Here is a 23270-nt window from a genome sequence, read left to right as displayed (position 1 = left end):
TTACTGTGCATGTTCTTTTGCAAATTTAATCCTTGCTGCCTTATTCTTTAGGCCTACAAACGGTTTCTGTCATATCACTCTCCCTCTGTGCTTGCTCTTTCTACTCAAATGGCCTGTGAGCTGAATTTGTCTTGTTATTCCTGCTGATGCGTAATATGATTCTTGTGTTTACCAAATTTGCAGTTGCTAGGCAAAGATCTTTTATAGTAAATGTATAAAACCAGTGACCCTAAGCATGAAATTGCCTTATGGATCTTTCTGAAAGTCTGCTAATCCAATTGTTGAGCCAATGTATGTCATAATGCAATCAACCACCACATTAAACATGAAAACATTAATGCAACGTACCAGGCCTAGAGGGGGACTGGGCTTCAGGTCATATAAATAAAAACACTTTCGTGGCAGTCCATGCCAAACTGTATACACATACTGGCATTCAGATGATCTCATTAAAAAAAGAAACCTGATACATTTAAAACATTATTATATCTGGTATGTTATATAATACAATAATATAATAAGCATTTTTTGTTCTCCTTTATTGTGAAAAGACTTGTTATTCTATGAATTTTTTATTTAAACAAAGACAGGCATTAGTTTTTGTGATGAGAAAGCTTTCCTTTCTGATACTGTGGATCAAAAATCTTCAGATTAGCCATTAGTTCAGCACTTAAAGTTGTTGGTGTAGAGAGTGATACTACTGTGTAATGCTTTGACGCATACAAATCCTTGTGGAATTGTCTGTAGTGTGATTAAACTAAGCTTTAATTAAGGAAAATACTCAGCAGAAAACCTCAGAGCCCTGAAATGGCAGACATCTGCAGGGTGAGTGGTGCTGCTGCATCTGTTGTTTCACATTTATGACATGAATCATAATATCCAGTGCTTATCCTGTCAGCTGTTGCTCGATTACTAAATGATATGGGTGGCTGTAGCTCAGGTGGCAGAGAAAGTCGGCCACTAATCAGAAGGTCGGTGGTTCGATCCCAGGCTGCCTCCTGGCTGCATGCCAAATATCCTTGGGCAAGATACCCATACCCACCACCCATGTTTGCCTACTGGTGGTGGTCAGAGGGCCCGGCAGCCTCGCCTCTGTCAGTGTGCCCCAGGGCAGCTGTGGCTACAATGTAGCTTGCCATCGCCAGTGTGTGAATGTGTGTGTGAATGACTGAATGTAGTGCAGGGGTGTCAAACTCAAATACACAGTGGGCCAAAATTCAAAACTGGAACAAGGTCGTGGGCTAACATTAATATTTATTGAAAAAAAAATCTTCCTCCAGATATAAGAATGAATCTTTTCTTATGGACTCAAACAAGTTTTGCTGAAAAACTGAATATGGAACAAGCAAAGCTTAATACTAAACAATATATATATTAGCTGTATAATACCAGTAGGCCAGCTCTAATAATAATTTGGTATGGCTTCGCGGGCCAGAGTTTGACACCTATGATGTCGTGTGAAGCGCTTTGGGGTCCTTAAGGACTAGAAAAGCGCTATACAAATGCAGGCCATTTACCATTTACCATTGCTGACATGTGCCTAGGACCTGCACCCTTCATCAGAATTTCTGCCTAAAGTAAGATTGTTTTGACTGCATATAATTTTGTTTTATTGAAAATTCATAAAACAGATGAACAATTACATTTCCTGCATCCTTCATATTTTTGTAATTGTCCCAAATTCAGTTTAAATATGTAAGCTGTATTAGCCAATATACCTTGGTTGTAAAGTTTTTTTTAATTTCCTTTCTGTCAAACACAATAACCTCAGGTGAGGGTTTTTTTTTCAATGTTTAGAACAGGTTTCATGACCTTGTATTTCCTTTTGATTCTCTAAAATATTTTTCCTTTGTGAATTTGACTCTGTTAGCCACTTCTCCATTTTAGTTCTTTCCCACTACAAATAAGATGTAAGACCAGGAAATGCTGCCTGCTTACTGTCAGTCAGGAAAGCTGAGGAATATAACAGCCGGGTGTTCTGAGAAACCGTCCTACTTTGGCAAATTGTAGGCTACCTGTAAGCTAATTTGACTTCTGACAAACCCTAACCCTAACAAACATTCACAATGGCTTTAAAAAAAATGAAGTAAATTTGGGTTTTGTGTTGTGCGCATATGCAGCTCATGCGCAGAAACAAGGGGTAGGATAGTTTGTAAGGTAGGATGGATTCCCAGAACACCGGCATTAACTTCAACACCACTGATGACAGCAAAGTTTGAGGGTAAACTACTTCTGATTTGTGGTGTCTTGTAAAACAAAATTCAAGTTCAAATTTGGTTTTAATTGTTTGTGTAAAACAAAATTACTTATGCATACATATCTAGGTTAAATCTTACAGCCCAAATTAGCTAAACTAGTAGCTAGCTAGCTTAAAACAGGTGCAGCTGAAGTTTGCTAACATTAAAAAACTAAAAAAAAATAATTTAAATGGCTTGTAAGTGGTGATATTTATTTTAAAACCTGATTTACACTTTTTTTCAAGCACAACTTTATGTTTTATGAACATCCCACCAAATCTAAACATTCCAGTACATGATTTTATGTCAGCATCCTGCACTATTTTCGTTTGAATGTATATTTTAATTATACAGGAACAAGCAAGTTTTTTTCTTCTTTCTTTGAGGATAGGAAAAAAAGCACTAGCCTGTTAATAAAAAAAAAGATGATTGTCTGTCAGTGATGTGATTTGAGCGTCTACGTTAAGCTTCAAAAATGCATCTTAGACTACATATTGCAGGCCTTAATAACATTTATTAATAATTACTCAAAGATAAACTACTATCCAGTTTTACCATTACTGTTCCTGTAAAATTAAACAACATTTTTACATTGGTTTGATGGTTATTATCAGTAGCAGGCATTTAGCAAATGTAAATATTTCTCCCAGTAAACTGACTACTTTCACCTTTCACTACTTTTACATGTGGATTTAGTTGTGAATTTCTCCTTTTCCCTTTTTGACATAATGCTACAAATAGCTTCAATTATATAGTAATTTTCACTTCAGTCCTCTTAATGTCTTTAAGGTGATTGGCATCGTCAGTACATGTGTTGAACGCTCAAAAGCCAAAGGTTAACGCAGCCACATATTGCAGATGCTTAATGGGTTCATTTCTGCATGCACTCAAAGTTTCCCAGTGGTATTTCTGGGGTTTCAAATTATTCTGTGGTTATAAATCACACAAGCTGATGTGGCCCTCGAATATATTTTTATCTTGTTAATTTCGTTCTGTTAAATATTCACATGCTTTATGCATGTCGTAAAAAAAAAAATCAAAAGGGCACAAAAATATCTTAATGTTGTAGATTACAGCTGGTGCCAAGTTTTTTACAGTATGTGCAAGCTGGTTCATAATTTATATAGCAAGCTACAGCAGAGTGAACACATTCCAAGATCTGGTTTGACAGATGTGGTACATTAATATGAGAGTAATGGTGTTTTCAGGGGGCTTGGTGGGGTGAGGCACAGTCCTGCTTCTGATGCCGTGTTGTCTGTAAAATTTCACAACAGGTGTATCAGAAGCAGGAGACTGCTTCCACGCTGCTTCCAAACTGCTTCTTAATGCTGTTTTTGCACATGTGCAAGAGCTGAAACTATAATTCCTTTCAAAAATGGGAGTTTAAAATTTTGAAAATAGAAATTTCAGATTGTACATTTTAAGATGTCCCAAACTGTCGAGCCTAATCAGCATCCTTTCCTATTACCTGATTCCACTCTTTCCAGGCCTCCTCTAGCATTAAGATCACCACAAAAACTGTGACCCATGATCTTCATGGCATGAGTTCAGCTCCATTAGCAGGTCCATGTTGCATAGTTTTAATTATAAAACTGCACCAATTTAACATCTATGATTTAGAGTAACAGAAAAAAAAAAAACATATTAGCACCCTTGATGTTTTGTATGTTTTCTGGTATTTCACTGGAGAAATCTGCATTTGCATAAAAGTGAACACCCTTTTTTCAAATTTGGTTGATTTTGTGACTTGGCACAGATATTTAATTGGAGGGTTTTTTTGAAGGAGGGTTGAATAAAACTTTATTATGAAAGTTACATTTAAGTGGCCCTTAAATTTATTGCAATGTGAGCTCAACCTAAGCTAGCAGCTTTCACAATAAATCTTAAAATATTTCTTCCTCAAAAGAATTTTAGAATCTTGTGAAAAAATAGCTTCAAACCTGTTCAATATAACTATATTTACATCATATGGATTCTTGAATGATACTTGAAAAGATGAATAAGCTGAACCATAAAGCCGTTTTTGACTTTACTGTTACTATTCTCGCAGGCTTTATTTATGCTGTGTGGTTTCAGAGCTGTCAAATAAAATCCGGTGGATAGAATTATGTGTTGCTGGTCTTGTATACTGTGGAGCTGCTGGGCCATCTGTCTTTATTGACAGTGATACTGAGGCGCTAATCCTGTTTCCAGACAAGGGACAGTGAAGCAGGCAGCCTTTCTAAGTAGTCTTTTTAGTATTTCTATATTCAGCCATCTATTTCTTTGTCTTTTCTTTTCTGGATTTGCAGCCATCATTTATGCGCATTCAGACTCTGGCTCAGTGAACAATAATGCTCTCTAAAGCGCATTGTTTAGGATCATTTCACATTATCTCCAACATGTTAGCTAGTATGTAGTTTGTGGAATTTGTTACAAAACTAGCTGAACTGTAAATATGTGTATATTGTAGCATTTTTATACTTTTTTGTGTTCTTGCTGCACAGAAAAAGGGAAATTAAGAAAGGATGGTGCTGATCAAGTGTGTGACACTTGCCAAGCTTAGCTTGTCATCGGGTCTTTAATATAGCTTATACTTCTTCAGCAATGGCCCCATCTGATCAATCACAGTTAGTGGTCTTTGTGTGTATAATTGAAATAGTGCTGTACAGTAGTTATTAATGTGTGTGTGTGCTTTACTATTTTGGCAAGTGAAAATGTGCTACTATATTAATAATTTTTGCCTTTTTGAGCCAGACAAAACCAAAAAATATGACTGTAAGTTAACAGGCTGCTCTGTCAGTAAGACATACCACTTGCACAGGGAAAATATGATAGATTATAATTGTTATTCAGTTAAATTGATGCTCAGTTTGAGTTTTTATTCTTTCTTCTGCAGCGCTGGTGGTGTTTGATGGTCTCAGACCAAGTAAAGAGTATGTGTAAAAATAGAAATCAGTTGCAGGCTTAGTCTAAGACTTAGACTAATTAATTTAGGCAAATTTAGGGTCAACAAGTAAAAATAGGGTTCCTGTTTTAGGGTTATATATTGAGGCTTATAGAAATATAAAACTGATTTGAGTGATTGATTGATTGAATGAACAGGAAAAAAGGATTTTAAGGAATTAATTAAGGATTAAAGTTGAATTTTTATGTATTACTGATGTTTAGCAAAGATAGACAAAGATTTTAGACGTTCAAAAGAAATGTGAGACTCATTCTTGGTATCTATGAGAGGTCAAAGAGATGTCGCAGGACTGTTGATGCTATTTTCTAGAGAACTGATTGGTCAGAAGGTGATGATTTTGCAGCTTTTTGTTCTCTTTTCTTAAATATAACCTGCTCTAGACCGGCTTTTTTAATCATGCTTTTAAATCTAAGCCCTTTTCATGGGGTTTTAAGGGACATAAAACATGGTAAATACACACATCTATACTGTGATAAAGATGCAGTATGTCTGCCAGCACAAAACTGGAGCTGTTTGCTGACTTGTACTTCCCACTTTGCCTGTTGATTGGTTCTTTGGTGGAATGGACAGGACAAACGAATAGAATATTAATTGTCACTTTGTGCATTTGACATGTTGCGTTTGTAATAATTTCATTTAAATATAGAATTTAAATGTTTTGAAATTAATTAATTGCATTCTGTTTTTATTTATGTTTGACACAGTGTCCCCAGACAAGCAGGTCCAACAGCAACTAAACCCTATAGAAGTCACACCCTAATAGGAAAAAAAACATCATTGCTGATGTGCGACCAATTTGTCTGTAATTTTTGCCTCTAGCTGATGTTTCCATTTTTATTGTATAAACATTAAAATATTCCATCTCCTGGTTTCCAGCAGTACTTGAGGGTCTAGAATCTCTTGGAATGTCATCACACGTGTATTTATTTCTCGTCTTGTGTGCACTAAAGCACTAATGATACGAGTTAGTATCTAAAGACTGTAGAGTAACACTCACTCAGGCTGACTACCCCAGGATAAAATTGTCCAAACCCTGGCAAATAACAGGCCTGTCTTAAAGATAACAGGCTCAGTCACCAGCATGTTAAAGTGCCATTGATTTAAGTCAGCAATGTGTTATTTGTATTGATTTGTCAGTGATATAAAGGATACACAATACATCCCAGGCTGTAAAGCAACACTTGTAAAATGCACTTCACACACACACAGTTTGATATAGCGAGATGTCACGTTTATTTCTGACTTTGCTTTTTGTGACAGTTCACAGTCTGGTCAGCTCCGGTCTCAGCTGCTTCAAGCTTCTCTCCTCTCGTGTCCCGTTTCACTAAAAAAGGGGAAAACCTGTCATCAGACCAAACGCCACCAGCTGTGTTCTCACCTGCCTTCCCAGCACCACCCCGTTGAGCTCACTGCACCACCCTTCCCCTGCAGCCGAGCCAGGAACCACACCTTCGCCACATAGGCAAACCTGATTTCTAACGTGATTTTTGTGTTTCTTTTCCTGCGTGCAAAACATCTCACTCACGAGTAAAGCAGCACCAAGAGATCAAAAATGACTTAATGTTATGTCTTCCTAATTAGCTCACTTGAGTTGAGCATCATCCTCTGTAGTTAAAGCGCTGCTCCTTCCATATTTACAGCAGTTTTACTAAAAAGTGGCTTTTCTTTGAAAGGATACTTTTGGCCAGCAGAGGTCTTGATTCTGATTACAGTAAGGGGCATTGTTCTTGTAACGACAGCAATGCCACTTTGCTGTTTGCTGTGTCTGAGGGGCGAGGCTCCAGCTCCACCATAAACTACAACATCATCCCCACTGCTGCTGTGTTGTAAACCTTTTTGTTGAGAAAAACCAACCAGCTTGAGTGGAGTATATTACATTTTATTCACACCTATGCTTCTAAATACATTTTGCAATATGCACACATCTAATTTTAGATGCATGCAAGCAAAATCCTCATGCTGCCGTGCCTTCCTCCTTACTTTTCCATGCAGCTAAGAACAGCCTCTTTATCTCAGTAACCTCAACTGCTTCCTTTAAAATGAAAATAGGCTACAGACAACAGGAAAATAAAAATTGCAAAGCATTTCTTAGTACTGTTATTGGCAGAAAGCAATCATTGGCCTGAATGGGGAGAAAAATTGGGCAATCAAGTTGCCTGATATACTTTTTTGCCCACAGTTGGTTGAGAATTGTCAAACAAATGTCTCTAAACCAACACAACCTGCCTTTATATCACCCACACAGAGTGGGGGTGCGTTAAGGAGTTAAATTATTTATTCACCTTGGATTTGTGTTCAAGTCTTAATCTCCTAAATTAGATCAAGGTCAATCCTCCAAAACTTTGGCCTCTGAGACAAAGTGGAGAAAAACATTGTTGTGGCAAGTGTAATTCAAAAAATGTTGATCTTAACTTGTCCTTTGGTCAATGATTAGGATTTAATTAGGATTTAAAACCTCTTCAGAAAAAAGCTTGTTTCAAGATTGAGAGGAATAAGTCCTGATATCTGGAGGTGTTACAGAGTAAGTGCCAAGGACTGAAGGAGTGATCACAGGAATTCAGCAGGGCAGTTGATTGCATTGGAAAGAAGCAAAAATGATTTCACCTTTACCATCGGATCTTTTTCACTGAAGCACTTGAGCATGAAAAGGTGGCACAGAGTGGATAATTTTTTGCAATATGTGCATGAACTGAGGAGCGGCTTAAACTGTATTAACATCTAAATCACTTCAGGATTTAGTGCTATCATTCAGCTGAGCACCGATTTTTATGATACAGCCCACTCAAACCTCCAAGTGCTTCATAACAGCATTATCAGTAGCATTTCAGTGTGAATACATCTACTTGATCATATCCCCTCTGACTCCCAGACATTTTCTAGAAAATACACTTTGAGTTAAACTAAATAACATTGAGAAAAGGCTGGGTTAACTTCACCTTTCAGATATAATACTTAAGGAAAAAGCAGTGCTTAACTGGATTCAGAGAACAAACTGCGACTTTATAAATTATTATTTTATACCTATTTGGTTAGGTTGATGCACGCTAGTTATACTGCTGTATTAGGCCAACAGAGCACTGTTTCCAAACTCCAGCATTACTTGAGGTTCCTGGAGTTTCCATTGTGGGTCAAAGCCTTTATCTTTATCAGGCTGGGTTCAGGTGTCAGACACTGTGTCTATTATACACATTAGAATTCAAATATATAACTTTTTGATAAAGCTAGTAATTGACCCATTAATTAGTTATGCTGCTGTAGGCTTAAGCTGCAGGCAGATCTCCCATAATGCACCGAGCACCTCTCCTCTCTTTCACTCCCCATGTATTTGTACACCGTTACTGCATGTAATTAGCTTTGTGTTTTCTCTCTCTTGTAGTTTGCGCTTTGTTCTGTGATTTGTTTGTTGTGTTTCTTCCTTCACCCCAGCCGGTCATGGCAGATGGCTGCCCTCCCTTACCCTGGTTCTGCCGGAGGTTTCTTCCTGTTAAAATAGAGCTTTGTTTTTTTTTTCTTTTCAGTAATGCAAAGCGCTTACTTCTAGGGCATTGTTGGGTTTCTGTGTCTCATGTTATAGTGCCTTTATACTATATAAAGCATCTTGAGATTAGTTTTTTTAATAATTTTTTTTTTTGTGTTATTTGACACTGTATAAATAAACTGAATTAAAGTAGGTTTTGCTTTGTGTTGATGCAGAAAGTCTGCGAGGTGTACAGGCGGTAGTAAACAGTAGTGATTAGGGGAAATGTCTGACACTGAAATAAATGTCTTAATTTTCTTAATATGAGTTAGATTGGTGTTACACTGAATGATAGAACAGCCTGCTGCTGGTTATCTTGGCATTAAACCTAGAAACAGGTTTAAATGGCTAAAACCAACAAAATATTCCATCGAGCAACTGTTATGCCTATTTTATCACCAGTTAATAAATTATATAATAAAATCAGATATTTTATTCATGCAAAAAACAAAGTTTGGAAATTGAGACTATGTGTTTTGGCTGTTGGTGATTTCCTGATATCTTTGCTGACTTCTTGGGAGCTGTTCTTGGGAGTGTTCATTTTCTGTATGGAGTCGAGATATAACAATTACTGAGATTTTGAGGTGCTGATGGGCAGATTTTGTGGACGAGGCTTATTTGTTCCCTGTGTCCCACCTTTATTCTAACCTGAAGAAACCAAATTGTAGGTATAACTTCATATTTTGTGTGCAGATTTGAGCGTTTTATTGATCCTCTCTTCTAACTTACGGCAAGAAAGCCAACAAGCACATTTTCCCAAATGTAGAACTATTGCTTTAATTTTTCTTGTGGTGTAAAGATTCCTCTGTAACATCAGTCTTTCATAACCACCATTTTTAACTTTGGCTTAGGGATAAAGTAGACTTACTTGTTAGTGGATAAGTACATTTGGTACAGTTCACATGGTAACTGTTTCGTGAGAAATACCTTCAATATACATTACAGTGCAAAACATTTTGGGCACCAGGTACAAACAGTAAACACAGAGCCAGAGTAAAAGCCAAAGAATAAAGCCCTGATTTTATGGCGCCTACGTCTGGGAAGAAGTGATAGGACGAACTATGGCAAGCCCTCCAAGATATTGGGGACATCCTACTCGCTCTATAAAACTATGTAAAAGTGTACCTGGGAGAATTAATGCAGTTTTAAAAGCAACAGATGGACTTTATATGAACTTAATTGACATACTATTCATGCCTTTGTTTTTTAAAGCAACCTTTACTTCTGGTGGGTGCAATGTTTGGACAGTTCTGTGTGTTTTAACGTATATGATGGCAACTTTCTCTTTTTGAAATCACATAAAATACCCTAAAGGTTTTTTGCAACTATTGTTTGGGGAATTGTATGCACCGGATGAGGCCATATGCACATGAAGACATTTCAGCACTTTAGTTATTACGTAATTAATTTCCTCAGAAGCAGCATTTTTTGGTGACGGGTCTTAATAAAGGTGCACTTAAGCTTAGATGTAATGCACTCCTGATGAGTGTGTCTATGTGATATAGAATGTAACTGGGTTAATTCATAAAGTAATGTGAGGTCTGTATTGCTGGAGGCATATGCTGTGTGTCCCACGTGCCTGACTTCCAAATGAATCAAGGCAATCCACAGTGTTGATGCCACTAGCGAAGTGCATAGGGCTTTTTCAAACACTAAATATTACATCAAATAAGCCTGGCTGTGTCTCTGGTGTCACTAGTGGAAGCAGAATCAGTTTTTCAGGCTTGCAAAAATCTTCATGCTGATTATGAATAGACTACTCCAGTGTTTCTAAATATAGTCTCTAGCCTGATTCGCAATACTGTGTTCATACATTTTAAGGTGACCCCAGCCTGTTAATTGGCTTGCTTGAAGTTGTCAGAACTTGTAGTTGGATTTACACTTTTCTGCAGTAGCTGAAGAATATTGAATGTTATTTTTGTAGTAGATTATTTTATAACAGAGTGGCTGGTACAGATCATTTGCCTTGTTGTTCTTGATGCATGACTATACACCTGGCCAGTGATTGTAGTCGCCACGATTAGTCGACTAGTCAGGATTACGTCGACTATCAAAATCGTCGACGACTAATTTAATAGTCGACGTGTCGTTTGAAGCTTTGTAGATCCCAAAAGACGCAGGAATAAGTAGTAGGATTTAAGAGTGTAATAACGGACTGAAACAGAAGATGGCAGCACTGCATGTACAAGGATAGCAGATGCCGTTAAACCCCGAAGAAGAAGAAGCTGCGTCCCAGAATTCATAGCGCGGCCCAGCTCAGTTTCCAACAATGGCGGCTGTCACTACCCGATCCGTACCGGAAACCCGATCGGTACCCCGCATGCGTCGTAGCGTTTTACGATAGTTACAGGTCAGAGTATCGGTTAAGATGTTAAGAATAATAAGTATATCTTAAAATGTTTGCAATAATGAAGCATTTCAGTACAGTGTAGACAAAAACGAAAAATAAAAAGATAGTTACGAATCGGGACTCCCCGATCCTTACTGCGCATGTGCAAAGTCGGACCGTACAAATCGGGTCTACCCGATCCGTACCGCGCATGTGCAGATGTTTTCTTCTTCTTCTGTTCGTTTAATAGCAGTGTACTCCCCAGTGTACGAGGATACTGCCACCTGCTGACCGAGCGAATGAACCCCATTATAAAATGAACTGGCGTCATTACAAACGTGTGTTAAATTTGATTTAGTGATAGTCAAGTGTGTTTATGCTTGTCTGTGAGGAGAGGATTGACTGGAATAGTGATGATGATGTCCGCATTCACTGTCAGTTGTCAGTAAACACTTAATCTGGCTGATGAATCTTCACGTGACACATTGCTAAATCAATATTATTAAGTCTGTAATTAGGCGCCATTCTTCTTATTTTACGGCGCTGTTGTTCAATCGGGAAACGCTCTCTGTTGAGGAGAAAAGCATGAATTTGTTTGTATACGGATTATCCATTGTTTAAATGTCCCGGGCAGTCGAAAAGGAGGCAGAGCTGTTGAGAAATGCTAGGAGCTAACTGGGCGCTAACCGTATCATTCAAATATATTGAATGTCGCAATGTTGGCAAAGAGAGGAAGTGACGTAAGATTTGCGCATGCGGGGTACCGATCGGGTTTCCAGTACGGATCGTGTAGTGACAGCGGCAGGTAGTTAGTTTTAATACTACTCTTATTATTCTTTCTGGGTCACAAAATAAACGTTTAACGTGTTTTCAGGCGAGAATGTAGCTGTGTAAACTTCAAATATCTGTTCAGTTTATCAAGACAACTCATATTTTCAAAAGCGCTCCGACTTTTTCGGAGATGTCTGTTACCCACCAGCTCGATAGCGAGCCGGGGTTCAAGCCTCACTAGAGCTGGTGAGAACACCGGACTTTGGGCAAATCCTTTTCAAATCCACCGCCGTCTTTCGCTACTCAGGTTAAACATGATATATAAGTCACTTAGATAACTTAAAAATGTTATTGTTTGGCTTTTTTCAGTATTTTATTTGTTCCTGAGTAAATCGGCTGAGTTTATTGAACTCCACCGAAACAATCTGCACGTTTCCTTAAAATTTAATAAACTACCATCTTGTCTTTATTTTTAGTTAGCACATACCTTAAACACTTCAAGCTGTAAGCTAGTGATAGTTATATAAGAGCAGATGCATGCTGGTGCATAAGCTGTCCGTTTTATGTACAATGGATGCATGATCTGATTAGTGGACTAATCGCAAAAATAATCGGTGATTAGTGGACTAATCGCAAAAATAATCGGTGACTAGTCGACTATCAAAATAATCGTTTGTGGCAGCCCTAGATTACAGTGATTATTATTCATAGGAACGCTGAATAGGGTTGTAATAAATAAAATATAAGGATGTTCATTTGATGGCCCTGTAATGTACTGGCAGTCTGTCCAGGATGTACAATGTAGCTTGCCATTACCAGTATGTGAATGGGTAGATGACAGGTTGTGTAAAGCGCTTTGGGGTCCTTAGGGACTAGAAAAGCGCTATACAAATACAGGCCATTTACCATTTTGCCCTCTGACTAGTGTTGCCAACTCCACAGTAAGGAAAATCGCTATTGGCTGTCCTAAAAGTAGCTAGAAGTCGCTAAATGACGTCATCGCCTAATTTCCTATTGGCGATGGAAACTCCTAATGGAGTTACTTTGTGTGTGTGTTTATAAGTATTTTAAAACCTTGTGGTCCACAAAACAACATAACAGTTAAAGAACTGACTGCGTTACAGTCAGTGCGGGAGCAGCGGCTTCGCTCATGCGCGATTCATTTGCAGTTTGGACGCATAGGTTCGAACGTCTCCTGCCCTGATAGCAGCTGGGGGAGGACTATCCTCCGCCTGTGAGCGCTTTGGCATGAGCGAGGTGCCCATGGCAGCACCCGCTGCTTATTGAGAGTAGGAGCGATACGCGTTTTCACGTCAATCAGTCGTCATAAATAAGGCTCCAATAACACCAGAAGAATTCGTCAGGTTTGTCGCTAGTCGCTTTTTAGAAAAAAAAGTCGCTAAGGGTGTCTGCAAACTCGCTAAATATAGCGACAAAGTCGCTAAGTTTGCAACACTGCCTCTGACAGCTAAGATAGAGCACATCCCGCCCACAGCCCTAGGTTGGAGAAGTAGTTAACAAAATGCAGAAATAGACAAAATTCACATCTATTTCATCTTTGGACTTCTATTTTTATTTTTTAAGCTTTAACCAAATTTCTTTAGCAGGTGAAGGCTCCAAATACACAGGTCTAGAAACCAGTTGGCGACCCAATGGCAAATCACTGGTCACTAGGAAAAATGTTTTTTCCCCGGCCATTTGGTGAGTGATTGTGCAAAATTAGCCTCACAGATTTGCTTTGATTGCTAGCAGATTTGGAAGGTTGTCTATAGTTTGTAATGAACCGACCTGTCAGCAAACAGATCAAACGTTTTCAAGTTTTACTTCCACTCAGCCAGTAGTATGCAAGTGTCTGCCGGCAAGTTGGTGTGGGTAAGTTGGTGTAAACTGTGGGTAACGGCAACAATCTGCTAGTGACCAATCACAATGAGGTGTTTGGTGCAACACTTCGTTTGTAATTTTGTAACTCGCCTACACATTTTTCCATAGCACCAGAGGTTGTCAAGGTGTTGTCAACTGAGCGCTTAGCTTGGTGTTTAGGGTAGTTTAGGTAGTACCAAAACCATGACTGATTGAATAAAGTTGATAGAGTGATAGTGAACATAAGTGCATTTGGAACAACAGTAAGCTTTGGTTCAATAAGAAGCGATCATTAGAATGAACTGAACATGATTTATTGATGTACAAAATTCAATTTGAGGTATTTGGCGTTCAGACCCTGATGGCCTAGCACAGCAGAACATAATCCCAGCTGTGATAGGGATAAGGGCAGGACCCCCCCCCCCCCCCCCCCGAGTCTAGATGCTGGTGGTGGAGATGAAGATGGAGGCTTGAAGCCTGAGTGATGAGAGGCGGTGATAGGGAGGAGGTGGGTTGCATGAAGGCGACTGCAAGGAAGAATGACAGATGCGCAGTGAGATTTAAAGTAGCCGAGTAAAGGCTGATCGGCCTGAAGGAGGCCAGCAGAAAACTGATTGGACTAGACATGTGATGTCATAATCAACTTGACAGCGTGGGAAAGTGGAATTGATGTAAAGCTTAGATTATCCGTCAACACCTGGGAAGCAGACAGATGGGTGACGACAGATCTTCCTTACTGAACTTACGCATAAGCTTCATTTAAATGTCAGTCTCATTAAGAGGAAGTTTCAGAGCCATTTCAGCTTATTTCACCGGGCTAAAGTCCAAACTTTAGATATTTATTTCTTTTTCACATTTCCTAAAATTGTAAAACTTCTAGATTAACATGCAAAAACAGATTTCATTTTATTAGTTTATTTTGAATACTATGAATTTCAACTTGAAGATGTCAAACTGTTCCATTTTTGAATTATTGTGTTTAGTAACAATGCAATAGTCACTCGCAGATAATTAAACTACTGATAAAAACAACAAGAAATCGCAGATAATCCACACAGGGTTATCACCTCTGGATAAAGCTGGAAAAATCTCCAGCTTTGCTAAGGCTGCAAATTTCACTAGCTGGCAGGCCAAGTTGCACCTCTAAGCTACCTTTATGCCAGTGAAGATAAAAAAAAAAAAACACTTGGAAAGTCCTGCTATTCTTGATTGCGTTATTTCTTGACTGTTTTTGTGCACAGCTGGGATTCTCTGTCTCGAATATATAGCAAATGCTGTGTTTCAAACTTTGGAGTGTAGAGTGTAAAGCTTGTTTGTTTATTATAATTTTTGTGCAATGAAAAATGTAGAAAGTAATTCTATCTTGCCTTTTTCAGTGCTTCAATTTTTGACAAACTTTAAATCAAGTCTATGAAGTGCAATAATAAAATACTGGAGTAGTCTTCAACTGCTGAAATGTACTTCCTATATACCACAGATTCAGTGTATAATCTGTGCATATTCATTTCTATTGGGATGAAAAAAAATAATGTTCACAGCTTGTCTTCCTTGCCTTTCAAATATCAGCTGTGATACCTTTATCAATATCCAAAAGCATTTCACTAGAATCTGCACAAATGTTCTGTTACTCAGCAAAATAAACAAAAACAAACAAACAACCTTAAAATATATTTTGGCTCTGGAAAATCAGAGTCCTCTTAAATAAACACGCTCAGCTCTAAGCCCCAGAACAACTCTTTTTTGAGTTGTTCTGTAATCTCCTGCATGCAGCATTGTGCACACTTAATCTTGCAGTAAGCTATTGCTTTATTCTCCGAAGCCTAAATAACACAGGTCTGAGGGGGCAATCAGTTACTCCCTGAAACAGTCAACAGCAGCTCTCATTCTCTTGGGGCTTAGTTTATGCATTTTGGACCTGGTTACAGAACTTCCTAGATATTCTTGCTTCACCTTAATCAACCGTCTGTGTTTTTGCTGAGTGAAGCATTAGTCATTGAATTGCTGTCCACGTTGGACTGTTGCTCGTAATCCATCAATGCAAAGTAGCCAGCCTTCTCTCCAACACTCCCAGCAGTAGCAGTGCACAGACCTAACTCTTCCTTCCTGTTTTATAATTGGTTTGGCTCAGGTAGGATAAAGGAAGATTGGATGTGTGTTTTACATTAATGCATTAAAGTCGATCCATTACGATGTGTTGGCTTCTGTTTTAAAGTCATGAGTTAATCTGTCAGTCTCAGGTAAGGTAATTTTTCACCAGTGTTTCACGTTTATTCTCTTCAACAGATTGAGAAGATCATGAACTTAATTGGAGCAGGAATTGAAACATCCAAAAACAAGCAGCCCATACCAAGTTCAGGTAATCCATCAGTAACCAACTTGAATTTGGAGTCTTTTCTTCTACACAGATTTGACTTTGTGGTGTAAATGCAAAATAACAACACTGTCTGAGGTATTAAGGAATGTTACTCATTTACCACTGATGAGTTAATTGAGCACGATTTATATAGAATATTATCTGCAACCAGTCATTTTACACCAGCAAGAGCTCCTTCATGGCATTTAAACACGCCTTCAGAAAGGACGAAGAGCACTTTTATTGTTCTCACAAGTTACAGTGATTCATGCTGACTTTTGTTTGGCACATCATTGTTGTTATTTATTACTCACAAGGTTTCCACTTCATGGGAAATCAAATTCTAAATTCCCCTCAGTGTTGTAATTTTTTTTCTCGTGGTACTGTAGATCTCAATAGGGCTTGATTTGATAGTACGCTTCATCAAGTGTCCTTCAGGCAGTACAGAGGGAGAAGCCAGCTGGCATCATCTCAGTTTGTTTAGATAACACAACTGAGTTGATACAGTGTAAACCTACCTCCATTACATACTCTGTAGGAAAGGAGGCTTTGTCGTACAGGACTGTGTAAGGGTGTTTTTCTGCACAGGACTGCGTTTTACGTGTATCATCAGATTTATTGGGATAACATTTTCATTAGTAATGTGCAGTATGCTTTATGGGCTGCAGTGTCTGCTGACCAAAGCAACGAGAGAGTTTCTTTCATCATATTTCGGATTCAATGCTGTCATTTCTTCCATAACATCTTCCTGAATTCCTCTTACAAATGTCCATTTGGTGTATTTATGTGATTGTTTTGACCACTTTTAATATAAAATAGTGAAGATTGTAAATTTTCTGTTTTGGATTTAGCGTTAAATTTTATTTTCAGTCGTCATGTCTGGAAGACAATCGATTTCTTTTAGCTATGAGAAGTAAAACCTATATTGTAAAAGTAAATAAACATTATACAGCTTTTTGAGTGGCAATAATAAGGTGAAAATTCTCAATGTTTATGATTTCCCCTAAAGTAACAAAATGCAGATTAAAGTGCTTTTAAAAAACTCACAATTTAGAAATGTACATTTTCAAAAGAAGAGGACGAAAGTATATCAAAAACAATAAAAATAAACTGTTCTTAGAAATCATTAAATGTACTTATTTCATCACATTTCAATTCTTTTAAGGATAATTTCTGTTCATTCATTATCTTTAAGCTCACATATATCTTTTTTAAGAAAAGCTTGTTAATTTATCATTTTAATTTTGACTTAAATTCCAGCTCAGTGAGCAGTGTTGGATTAAATGCTATCTAAGCAATTAAGACCTGGAGTTATTCCACATTACGTAAGAGCAAATATGGTGTTTGTTTTCTCTACACTTATAGGTGTGTGCTATTAATAGTCCTTGTTTGAAGAATGACATGCTGAAAGTGTCCCAGATTCAGCTGAGTCATACACTTGCTGCTCCGATTTAAATCGGAGATTGTGCACAACTAGTTCTGATGGTTGCCAGGATGCTTTTTTTGTGTGTCTCTTAATAAAAAGGTCATATTTCCTTTTTTCACTGTGTAAGGGAAGGATCGGCTACCCTTCAGAGTAATCACATGGGGAAGGAGGTACACATAGATAGGAGGGGAGAGATGTAGGAGGGATTACACAAAGATGGAAACCTAAATTGTAAATCTTTATTCCACTTTTAGCTTTTGTTGTGACAGGATGAGGAAAACCTTATCCACTTCATAACACAAGTGAAGGATGGTCATTCATCTTCTCGAAGCAATTTCTGAAAAGAATCAGATTTTCTCGGCTAGCAAAATGTTAATGCAGTTTTGTACCATATAAATCCTCAAAGATAATGATGTTTGTGTTGTGTGCCGATCACAAGTGCCTTGATTGTATGAAAGAGTTCACTGAGTAAATGTGCTTAGAATAAGAGAGGGACTGGAGAGAGAGACCGCACAGCTAACAGCACACAGGAGGCATCGGCTCGGTTTGTGTACAGGCACACTCTGACGTTCAAAGGAAAAGAGTCCGCCTTCAGTTTCTCTGAATTAATTCAGCTTTGCGGCTCATTTTCTCCAGTGCTTGGGTGTGTTGACAAGGAGCTACTGCTTTTCTCCTGCTCTGATAAAAAGGCATGGCTTTATCTACACACAACCTCTACCTCTTCTTCGGTAAATAGGCCATTCGGGGTGTTCCGTGGAGCCAAGTCTAGACCTCATAGTGCTCACACAGCACAGAAACCCACTTGGACAGATTTGACAGCTTGGGCTGTTTAACAGGGGATAAGACAGTGACCCATTTCCCCCCACCCCCCAAAGGAGAATTGGATCCTCTGTCAGTCAGTAATTAGGTTTTACTATCGTGGGAGGTGTTCCTGTCCCAAAAGAATGGAAAAAATTGGGTGGGGTGGATGGTATTTTGAGCAGTTTTGTTGTATCGTAAAAGCTGAGATTGGTATGAGGCTTAGGAGAAAAGTGTAAAGTATGAGAAGGAGGAGTTGTGGGATCTTGTAGTGAATCATAATTAGTCCACTTCAATCCTTCTTACTTCCTATTACCATCTTATCTCACCCATATGTTTCATCGCCTCCTCCTCTATTAGTCTTTTTCCGTCTTATCTCTCTTGCACATTCTCTCCTTCTCCCTTCCTTTCTCCTTCCCCCTATCCATCATTCTTCCCCTCAGTCACAGAAAATTTAATAGGAGCCTCTTTTCCTGATAACGAATGATGAGCATCAGTCCTTGTGGATGACTGACAGGTCATTGAGACCTGACTTGGCCTTTCACCTAATTGTTAAGGGCGAAGAAACAAAGGTATACGTGGCCAATTAAAGAGAAGGTTCAATCAATAGCCCTTCACTTTGCCTCCCTGTGTTGTCATTGCTTCTCCTCGCCCTCTCTACCTTACTGACTGGCTGGCTACCCATTGGGGAATGTGTGAGGTGATTGCAGGCTGCTTGAAAGCCTGCATAATAATGCTTTGCCTGGAGCCTTACTGGGATAACACCACTGAGTCTTTCAAGCCTTGTTCACCTGTCATTAACATGCATATTTGGTCAAGATCACAAGTGGACAGTTCTAATTATAGGTGTGAATATACTCAAGATGTACCGAGAACACATAGCTCACACCTCCATTGAAGGTGGTTTGATCCACCTTTTTTGTATATAAAAGATGAACGTAACATTTGGGACATCAGGGATTGGTTTGTGTACACTGCATTTCAAAGCTCAGGTGTTGGGTTAGTGGGTCCTGACATGTTGTGGGAAAAAGACAGAATAATGAAAGATGGACATATTTAGAGGAAAAAATGAAGGGCTAAACTTGGTTAGCAAATGCTTCCATAAACCATGGAGGTGCAAAGCACATACCACACATATTCACAAATTAGTTCTAATAGTACATAAAATAATAGATTTTCATGCAATAAAACTGAGGCACAGACTGTTTAATGTCAAAAAGTCACCAATACCACAAAGAAAGTTACAGTTCAATAACTATAACCTATCTACTTCAGGTACTTTAGCATTGGCTTCATTTTTCAGCCACTTGACTGCAGAGTTGCACTTGTCAACTGAAGCTTTGCTAGTCACTAAAATACAGCTGTGCATCTGCCATTGGCTTTAGCAGTTTGAACACCTGTGGCTATTATTTATTATTACTTCTGCAAAAGACTGTTGGATGATTTCGTAATTTGTGAAAGGCACTTTAATGCAATTCAATTCAGTTCAGCTCAATTTTATTTACATAGCACCAAATCACAACAGTAGTTGCGTCAAGGCACTTTATATTGTAAAGCCTACAATAATACAAAGAAAGAAAAAGGCCCTTTGAGAAAGTTCTTTGGTGACAGTGGGAAGGAAAAACTCCCTTCTAACAAGAAGAAACCTCTGGCAGCACCTGGCTCAGGAAGGGGCTGCCATCTACTTAGTGATAGCTTACAGTAATCTGCTGTTGTGTAGAGCAGTGAGATGCTGGTTTGAAAAATTAGACTGCAGCAGGAATCTGGTATTTGGTCTTATCATTAGTTTTTGACTTTTCCGTTTCACGTTCTTGTCATTGTCTCTCCTTTTCCCCTTATTCTCTTTCCCCTCAACCCCCAAACCAGTCAAGGCACATGCCTGCCCCTTTCTGATACTGGTTCTACAGTGTGTCTTTTCCAGTTAAACGAGGTTCCTTACTTCCCACCATCATGAAGAGTTAGCTCACAGGGGGCTCAATCATTGGGGTTATATTGTATTGTCTTTACCTCCAATTCAAATGTCTTGGGATGTTGCAAATTGTAGTTATGATTAAAAGCGATAACTTGGCATTCAAATGCCAAGTGTGAACTTCTGCAGTTGTCCAGTTGTGATCAGATTACTAAAGACATGTTAATGCCACACATGACCTGATTTATTTATTTTTAACCCCAATTCTAAAAATTTTATGTCATCTTACTTTCTTATGCAGGCTTTTTCCTGTAAGAAGCCTCTGTTGTGCTCTAAAAATGGTTGACATGACATGAGCATCTGGAAGTACATAATGGAATTTGCCTCTTTTCTGTCATGCTGGATGAGATGGAGAAGAGGCAGGTCTCGACATGTCCTTTTCTCTTCTCTTCTCTTCTCTTCTCTTCTCTTCTCTTCTCTTCTCCAAGTGTGTTAAAAACTCTGCTGACTTGAATCAATGCTGCCCCCCCTTGTCCTATCATCAAAGTAAGATGTAAATGAATTAAAGCCTTCTGGTAATAAGCAGGGATTTGAGCAGAGTCTTTGTTTCAATATCCCATGTTAGCCAAAAAAACTGGCGTGGCTCCTGCAGAACTGGATCGAGGTTCCATCATCCCTTTAAATTCTAGTCATTCTTAGCTGGAACAGACTGTGATTTGGGGCTTTCGGAGCTTGTTCCTCGCCTCTGATGGTGGTGTCCTTTCTCCACTGGCAAGATCAGAGTGCTTCTGTGCAATTCTAATCAGTGCAGTGGAGGGGGAGAGAGGGGGAGAGGTACGTTAAGGTTAGAGAGACACTGCCAGAAAAGAGTGAGTATGTGTGCATTTTATTGAGAGAGAAAGAGGAGCAAGATATAATGGGAAGGGGTAGACAGACAGACGATGAGTCGAGAGAGAAAGTGTGCGTGCGTTTGCATCTGTCTGTGTGTTTGAGAACGAGAGGCAAGGAGCGAGACAGAGTGAGGGAGAGTGAGAGCCAGAGAGGGAGAGAGAGGCAGAGGGAGGGGAAGTGATATAGTGGGAGAGAGAGGTGGTTACGTGGAGCAGCACCCCACTTCATCAGGCAGCATACGGCAGCCCTGCAGTGCGATCACACAGTATGGGTATGGGGCTATGAGATTGAGAGAAAGAAAGCTGAGAGAAGCGAGAGAGACAAGAGGGGGGGGGGGAGTTACAAAGAAGAGCTTGGGGGATTTGCTCGGATGAGAAGGGGGGGATGAACAGTGAGTCTGTTGGCTGTCGTGGATGTGAGAAGGACGTGGCGGCAGTGGCTGAGCTTAAGGCAGATCGTTGGTCTCCTGTGTAGAAGTAGCCAGCGTGAGGACGCTATGCCCTGTGAGCAGTGAGGGGTAGCGTGTGTGAGCCAGGAGCAGCTGCTGTGACTGCATCTGCGCTGCCTGCGTGTCTCCGACAGGCAGGGGATGCAGCAAACCTCTGCCCTGAGCACAGAGGCTGCTAGCTGCACCCAGCAAGGGGAAGAACCAGGTGGGCTGGGGAGGGAGTGGGGGGCGCCTGCCTCAGGAAGGAGCTACCTTAACCGGCACTGTGGTCCTGCAGTGATCCTCGCTTCAGAGTCAAGAGGCTCACCTGCCATCTGTTGGATCTGAACCTGGATTTACTGCTTTCAGAGATGAGAAGCACGTTCTTTGGCTTAGCCGCACATCCAGCAGCTTGCTGAAAAGTGTGAATGTGGGCAGCACAGGGAGCACTGGTACCACCAAGGACACTGAGCCTTTTTCCTTTGGCAGACAGCTTACCTGGAGCTTTATCAAGGAATCTAAACTTGGATTTTATTATGAATTGAGGAGTTTGGAATCAGCACACTGTGGAAAGCCTAAGCCAACGTTTCTTTGATGTAGGATTTACAATATGTCTACCTGACCGTACTCCGTGTGGCTGTGGAGTAAGGACGAAATATGATTTAAGCAAATGTCTATTCCTTGATCAAAAATTACACGCATACCTCAACAGTACTTTAGAATGCTGCTACCTTCATTGTATGAGCCTTGTCCTAGCTCTCAAAGAGGTTGACCAATGAAGCCATGGGACTCAGCCAGAGCTTTACAAGTATGTGGTGAAAACCCTGACAGATTCATTTTGGGGGAGCTGAGTATTTCTGTGTTACATCCTGATGGAGTAGTTTCTGATTTTAGAATAAGTGACGGGGATATTTTTAACAGAGTAAATAATGTCAGGTATATGAAAATGTCTTATTTAGTGAAACATAATTTCCATTTCCACTCAGTCTGAAAATGATCTAGTCTCTTGACTTGTAGTGGTGTGTTGTAATGATTTTGGACGAACTAGGCACTTGTTTTTACACTTGCTCATCTGCTCACTAAAGGAATGCTTAGTGAGCTCGGTTTGTTGGAAGATGCTGTAGTGGCTCAGTCCAACATAACTTAACAATACAGAGCTTCAGATGGGCTCCCTTCCCCGCACTACCTCCACCCTTGCCTGACATATCTAGTCAGTCACACTAACACCAGTGGGTGTATATTAGCCTAGTCAGTCCCCTGCAGGGCTTGAGCGGTGCCTGCAGCACTTCCTTTCCTCCTCCCGTGTTTGAGTTTAGCCGGGCCCCCGCCTGTACTGTGGGAGCCCCTCACCCCCGGCCTGGACCCTGTCTCCCCCCTACCCTGCCTGGTGCTGCTGCACTCGGCTCTGCTTCTGCTGGCCGAGGATGATGTGGCAATGCCATGTGTCGTCCTCTGAGTGCCGCTGCTACCGGCTGAACGGCTTCTCTCTGCTGAAGCGCTTCCCTCTCTCGGCAGATGGGGCCTGTGGTAAAGCCCTGGACCAGCCGGTGGGAGAGTGGCTGGAGCACGTGGGGCTGCCGCAGTACGAGAGCAAGCTCCTGCTCAATGGCTTTGATGACCTACGATTCATGGTGAGTCACCTGCAGCATGTCATCTCAAGGGTCGGTTCCACTTTACATCACCCTGTCTCTCCACTGTCAAACAAGCTGCATTAGTCTTTTTATGTCACCACTCTGCTTGTCTCTTGGTAACTCCACGCCCCCTTATTTCTGTCTCTCACTCACCCTTCCACTCTCTCTCTTCCT

At 39.9% G+C, this 23270-nt stretch overlaps 1 protein-coding gene across 3 annotated transcripts in view; it reads left to right on the top strand.

Annotated features, from left to right (window-relative positions):
- anks1ab (ankyrin repeat and sterile alpha motif domain containing 1Ab) overlaps positions 1-23270 on the top strand; it is a 54453-nt gene that overhangs the window by 4258 nt on the left and 26925 nt on the right. For 2 of the 3 annotated variants that reach the window (XM_087840953.1, XM_006782866.3), the window contains exons 2-3: positions 15945-16017; positions 22981-23096. In XM_087840953.1, coding sequence (XP_087697079.1) covers positions 15945-16017; positions 22981-23096 — 189 coding nt within the window. Of the gene's footprint in view, positions 1-15944; positions 16018-20882; positions 22274-22980; positions 23097-23270 lie in introns of those variants that run through there. The other variant, XM_006782867.3, reaches the window with a different exon arrangement.

Source organism: Neolamprologus brichardi, chromosome 5 (assembly GCF_056152115.1).
Source record: "Neolamprologus brichardi isolate AB-2024 chromosome 5, ASM5615211v1, whole genome shotgun sequence".
Taxonomy (NCBI): domain Eukaryota; kingdom Metazoa; phylum Chordata; class Actinopteri; order Cichliformes; family Cichlidae; genus Neolamprologus; species Neolamprologus brichardi.
This window is presented reverse-complemented; position numbering and strand designations above follow the sequence as displayed.